The 6,713-nt window shown below is 34.3% G+C and overlaps 1 protein-coding gene across 4 annotated transcripts in view; it reads right to left on the reverse strand.

Moving 5' to 3' along the window:
• LOC144980692 (E3 ubiquitin-protein ligase TRIP12-like) overlaps positions 1-6,420 on the reverse strand; it is a 77,754-nt gene extending 71,334 nt beyond the window's left edge. Inside the window, exons 1-2 of one of the 4 annotated variants that reach the window (XM_078928375.1) lie at positions 5,943-6,420; positions 1,570-1,683 (exon numbers count right to left, since the gene is read on the reverse strand). In XM_078928375.1, the coding sequence (XP_078784501.1) occupies positions 1,570-1,646 (77 nt within the window). In that variant the 5' untranslated portion in view covers positions 1,647-1,683; positions 5,943-6,420. Of the gene's footprint in view, positions 1-1,569; positions 1,684-5,453; positions 5,573-5,938 lie in introns of those variants that run through there. The other 3 variants (XM_078928374.1, XM_078928373.1, XM_078928376.1) reach the window with 3 other exon arrangements.
• Positions 6,421-6,713: the final 293 nt, after the last annotated feature.

Below are 6,713 nucleotides of genomic sequence, written 5' to 3' on the forward strand. Positions count from 1 at the left end.
TATGAAAAATATATTAAATCACAACAAAACTAAAACACGATCGTACAAAAAAACAACTTAAGTTACTTTCTCAGTTTCTGAAACACGTTAAGATGGTTGGGACATGTGGTCAGAGTGAGTGAAATATTATGTTTTATGAAACTGTTGATGAAGTTCAAGCCTAAAGGAAATGTAAAAGAAAGAAAAAGACATTGAAGGCGTGGAAGGAAATGGCACTTTTTACATGATTTAATAAAAAGTCGCGGACAAAAGAACATGGAGACTATTTCATTTAACATTACATGTTATACAACAAGGAGATGTTCACAATCATTTCAGAACGATTGAAGATCATAAATTCCTCTTCAAATCAAGATAGTTGTGGTACAAAATGGTGCTAATTCACATTTATAACCAAAAAATGTAACAGTACATAACAGAGAGATGATTTATAAGGAAAGAAAATGCCATCTCCCAAAATTAAAACCACACATTTGACTGTTTCCCTCCCAGTCAAGGACTCTGATCAGGGCTAGACAAAAACTAAGCAATTCCATTCCAAGACAAAGACAGAAAGTAACTTGGGAAACAGATATAAGTATAAGGGGATAGAAGACACAGCATGACCTCCTGCCCACCATGGGAGGTCAAAGACCTCACCCCGATTTGTACGATGTATCATTACACCAACAGGCAGCATTCAGTAAAGGAAAAAATGTACATTGTGCATCTTTAATTCTATATATCTATTATTGTGACCCAGTGTGCTAATAATAATAATAATAATAATAATAATAATAATAAGTACATATGCACCAGTGCTGCCAATCCTAGCCCATGCAAATGTGCATAATGGAGACCAAAAATGGATAAGATTTTTTTATAAATACATACAATACAGATAAAAATCCATATCAAGTTCTAATTTTGATGATGGGCAATTTGATCACACTAATTATAGTATAGTCGACATTTGAATTAATGAATTAACTTGCTCTTCTTACTTAAGACGATATAAATAGTCCTGACTTCCAGAATCAACTATAAATCTGATATGACCGAGCCAGATAATATTTTATCGAACTCCCCAAGTCATAAAAAACAAATCAAAGTGTTACAGTCCACTAATAGAGCGTATGTTTAAACATTAGAAATTGAACAATGCGTATGATCCTTAGTAAAATGTGTACAATGAACGAAAAATACGTAAGTATATGTATTTTTTATGCAAGGTTGGCACCAATGAAGGACAAATGAGTCATCCCATGGGAAAATTAATATCTTCATAAAAAGATAAAGATAAAGATATCCAGGCATCCGCTGCAACCAGTAATAAAATAAATAGTAAATGAAATCATTTTCTAACTGAAAATTCAATTTCTAAAATCAAAATTTGAGTAGCCTCCTACACAGTAAAATAAAATTGAAATAAACCTAACAAACAAGATTGTGTTATAAATTTGATTTCATTCTTCATTTCAATTTAGCTTAAAATCAAATTTAAAGCATCAATAGTCAATCTCAACACAATACCATTTCAAAACAAATGGTATCATTTTGAGTTTTTAACTGAAGCATGATCCGACTTACTGAGGTACAGCTGAAGAAGCTCCAGCCCCTCGCCTTCGTTTACTACCCCCCGTTGGCTCGTCACATTGAGCGTCCATATGCCACAGCACACACCCAGCTCATGCCAGATGTTATCTGGGAATAAAGATAAATCATTTACAAGATTTTGTTTTGAATAACCTGTTCCAATGGTTAAAAATCAGTGAAATTTTATTTAAAATAATAATAAAAAAAATATTTAAAAACAACAGAAATCGCATTTTAAAAAACCCCCAAAAACAACTGTGATTAATGATCAAGAAACAGGCAAAAAAAAAAGGAAAATTCAAGTATCATGTTTTGAAGATTTCCACCAATACACTAATCACTCTTCTGCTTCATTATTATCATTATCATTATGATACTTCATATGGTAAAAGGTGTTTGAAACTTTTTACATTTTATATAGTATTGATATTTAACACGACAGTACAGCAGTATTTTTTAAAAAGAAAGCACAAATTTTACTTTCACTGCAGACCTCATTTGTTTTGATCATTCATAAGGGCACAAAGATATATTTTCCAACCTCAATCGAAAGCCTGAGATCAATTCAAATTCAACCCATAGGTCTGAGTCAGTTGTTAAATTTTTGTTTTTATTTTTTAATTTCCCTTTAAAATTTTTTTTAAAAGCGAAAGGGTAGCTCTCTCACCCGGGGTGAGAATAGACCAATGGACGGCTTTTGGCTGTTCTCACCCGCTGTATGTTCAGCAAAGTAGTCCTCCCATAACTCAGATTCAGAAGAATCGCGATTCTATTATTAATTTTTTAAAATTTTTTATCAATATTTTTTTCCTAGTCTAGTTGGGATTTTTTTTCCTTTGTTGATCAAAGCCTGAGTTATTTATCCCTTAATTTACCAGGATATTATGAAAAACATATGTAACAAGGTAAGGGGCATAACCTCAAATGATTTCATGACTGACTTCAATAAAAAATTCATTATTTAAAAAAGTTGTCCGATTTATTCCAAATTTGTTGCAAATGAAAGGGAAAAGTTGGGTGCTAAAAGGGGACTTGTTTCCAATAGGGAACAGTTGTACATTCTAAGAGCACACAGTGTTCTTAGCTTGAAATCACCTAAAAGTTTCATCACTACACGAGCACTGGATCCCACTATCACTAAGACTGAGAAGGATACACTCAAATGTTTGAGAAGGTCATAGTCATAGCCTTATTTCAGTTCACAATACATATTTTCTAGTCAATTGTGTTGGATTGTAATCTTTAAAAGTGGTAATCAACCACAGGTCTTAATAAGTACTTGATAATTTTAGCTGCTTAAACGATAATAATCGATAATGTGGGTAATCTTTATGCTTCCTCTCCATATTTATTCTATTTTTTTCTTCTATAAACTGATTTAAAGTTAATTTACTTATTCGCTTTTATCGTCAATATTGACCAGTAACGATTATTTCACATCCCTAGGAGCAAAATGGCGATCGGAGCTGTTCAGCTCGATTCAAAAGCGACCGACTCAGTTCAGCTCAATTTGAAATGTTATTCAGCCTTATAAACGTTGTGAGCCACTATAACCAATTCAACTCAGCTATCTTTTTTCTTTAATTTCCTAACCGAATCATTTACATAACCAGAAATTGGGAAAAAGGGTCTTGGTTAACACTGCTTGAGAATAGTGAGAAAGGCGGTGGCCCCAACAACGGGTAAGAATAGCGAAAAGAGCTGGCTACCTTAATTCTCACCCAGGGTGAGAATAACCACTTCCTCCTTCGAGATAATATTCAACCCAGATGCGAGCTGAGAAAATTAGTTGGCCAGATTGTGTAATTAGAACTTATTGGCATAGACTCTGCTATTGCCATTGGAGAAAAACATTTTAGGTCCGGATGTATCTCTAAAACTAATTTGATTAAAAGAAAGTGATGAAAAATGAATTTGTGGGCATGTACTTATACTAAAATTGTTTCAATGTGTTCCAGTTTGTTGTTGTTTGACTAAGAGTTGTGAAATGTTTTCTTGTTGAGTTTCCCTGTGAGTTCTATTCACTGTTATGTCTTATTTCTTCCTGAGAGTTTGTGACATCATGGGTATAAAAACAATATTCCCCCGTGTTCACTTTTTTATTACTGGACGTACATATCCGGACTATTCGCGTGACGCCTGGATGCATGACATTTTTAATCGCCCATATGAATTCTATATATATGGAGAACGCCCACTTTGGTGGAGACTTTTCCTTCATTTTTACCAATATTTCACCTATCGTGAACCAGATGGAGAAATCTGTTTTAACCACAAATTCAATAGCACGTTAATGGATACTTTGATAAACGTCCATTTAGCACTCCAGAAGAGAGCTGATAAATGGCCTAGTGGCTGTGACCTGATTTTTTGGAGTGATGGGTCTCAGAAAACGTTCCATTGTTTATGGATGGATTTTAGTGATTCATGTCTTATTTTCTTGAGGAGGAATTACCCTGTCGCTTGGTGTCATGTTTAAATCAATGCCATTTTAGTCTATCTTTTGATCGTGGATAAAATAGGATATAATTAAGCTTTGTTTTTTGTTTGTTTTGTTTGTTGCTTTAGGTCTCTTCCAACACAATTGAGGTTATATGAGAGACCGCTGAAACAAAAAAACAAGCAATCTAACAAAAATAGTACAAATGTAAATCAAAATCATAACCTAAAGATATCATAAGCTAAATTATAAATAACCAAGAACAAACAGGCAGAAGATTTACAGAAAAAAAATATCCCCTGTCAAAAATACAATCACAAACCAAAGAAGCAGGATAGGCTAGTAAAGAGAAGAAGAAACGACATCACTATCGGATCGTACACCCATGCGAACATCATAGGTATATGATTCAAGGGTGATGCTCCCATCCAACCACCCGCTAATTAAGCTTTGGATAATTAAAAAATTAGAAATGTGTAAATCAAAATTCCAGTGACGGTACGTGATAATAACATCTTAACTTTTTTAATTAAATTAAATTCAGGGCAAAGTTGTATACCGCATTCCTGACATTCGTTCCAGCAAAATCTTTACTCAAATCTTAGCAGCCATTTTAGGCCAGTTTTGAAATCCAAATGGTGATTACCACCGGAAATGCAACAGTTTCAGATCACAAAGTCTTATCAGTATTAAACAGGCAAATAGATGGACATTTTTCAGCTTTTAAACTAAAATAACTTTTTTTCTTCTCATCTGATTTTCAAAATTTTGGTATCATTAGAATCGTGTTTAAAAGCACTTTATCATGATATAGGTTCCAATGAGCTCAACCCAATTTGAATTTTTTACCAAAGCCAAAGTACCTATCGACCTATCGTTTACTGATGACATGAAAAGAATCCCTTTAGAAAATATAAAATTATGACTTTGTCCGTGCCTGGCCTGAAAATAGAAGAAGGAAAAAACAAAACAAAAAATCAAATTCCTCAATTCAACTCAGAAGAATAAACTACAATAACTATATTGACAATTGATCGAATGATTTTGCAGGTTGCACTCTTGCACTGCACGGCCATCATGATCGTCGTGTGAACATTCGAGTCATTGAGCAGGATCCAGCCGTTATACAACACGTAACTCGTTTGAGATAAAGAATTAATAATTTCCATAGAGTTTAGAAACTCCATTAAATATAGTGACATATTTTGACCGATTTCATTATGGCCTAAAATATTGACTTCATTTCACTGAGACTGAGAAATGTGGATCGAACGTCCTTTCTTACTCTTACTTATGTCCCTATATTCACTTCGAGTTTTGACCTGATTCAATGACAAAACAAGACAGCTAATACGGATAACATATGGATAATGTGAACTCGAAACTGTTTGACATATAATAATTAGGTCTAATGGAACAAGAAGACATAGGGCCTTACATGTATTATTGATTTGCCACACAACGTTCACAATATCTTTCTTTGCTGATGTTATTTCCAGCAGAGAACCCAAATCTTATTCAGTCTCTGCTGAAATCTGAAATGCGCATGCACAGCTTGCAGACTACTTCCGTCTGCCCGTGAAGCGTCTGCATGCATTTTTATTTTTTAACCAATTTATGAAAAAAAAAAAAAAAAAAAAAGAAAGGACAAGTAAAAGAAGAAAAAAAAAGAAAGAAAGAAATTAAGTCATCATCACCACCAGCAAGTTGTTCCTTTCTTTATAGATTGAAAAAGTACTAATATCGATTCAATTCTCTAAATTTTGTAAACATTCAGCATAGCATGATAAAGATCTGAAAAGTGCATGAAACAGCACCAGACAAAGCAGAGAGAAAAACAAAAGAAAAGAAGAAAAAAACATACCAAAAAATATACAAAATTAATTAATTTAAAAAAATAAAATAATAAATAAAAAACCCTGCCTGCCTCGACTGGAAACGGGTACCCTTGTGAAGAACAACCGGTAACCTCTGTGTGAAATAGAAGCGAGTCTGGCCGGTAATTCATGCTATGTATGCTTTTAGGTAAAAATATTCACAACATCCGCCAACGAAATGTCATATACCAACACACACAAAAACTAACAAATAAACAACTAAAAACTAACTGTGTGAACTTTAACGTCTATAGTCTGATTGAAATAATTTATTGAGAACTTATCACTGTCGAAAAATAATCACAAAGAGCTGAGTGACAACTTCGGAGGTCTGAGGTTCGTTCCCAAGTCAAGCAGGCTGCTTTTATGTGATCTCAAACTAAGGTACAACGGTGATGGTGTGCTCTTGGAATCTAATTTTTTTCCCAATTTGATCATTAACCTTAGATTGACTTATTTTCTCATGTTCTTTTAATAGTAATTCTAGAGTCTTTTCATTATCCCATTTTCTTCCCTTTTACTGGCACTGAAATAACCTAAGTGTGTCACAAGCGCCAGATAACCCCTAAAACAAAAAACAAAGAATATACCCAATGAGAAAAAGGTCAAAACATTTACAGCTAGCAAATCTCATCTCATGACCTGTTAGCTTTATTAATACGCAGTTGTTTTCCCTCCTTTTACCCATTGCTACCATAGGTTTCCTCCCCCCCCCCCCCCCCCCCCCACCACACACACACTGGGCGGCATTCGTCTACGGGAAGTCGAGGCTCCGGGAGATCTGGTACTGGTACGAGTCGGGGCTCTTCTGTAGCACTCAG

The sequence above is a fragment of the Berghia stephanieae genome, chromosome 10, assembly GCF_034508935.2.
Source record: "Berghia stephanieae isolate SIO BIC M18660-M18661 chromosome 10, UCSD_Bste_1.3, whole genome shotgun sequence".
Taxonomy (NCBI): domain Eukaryota; kingdom Metazoa; phylum Mollusca; class Gastropoda; order Nudibranchia; family Aeolidiidae; genus Berghia; species Berghia stephanieae.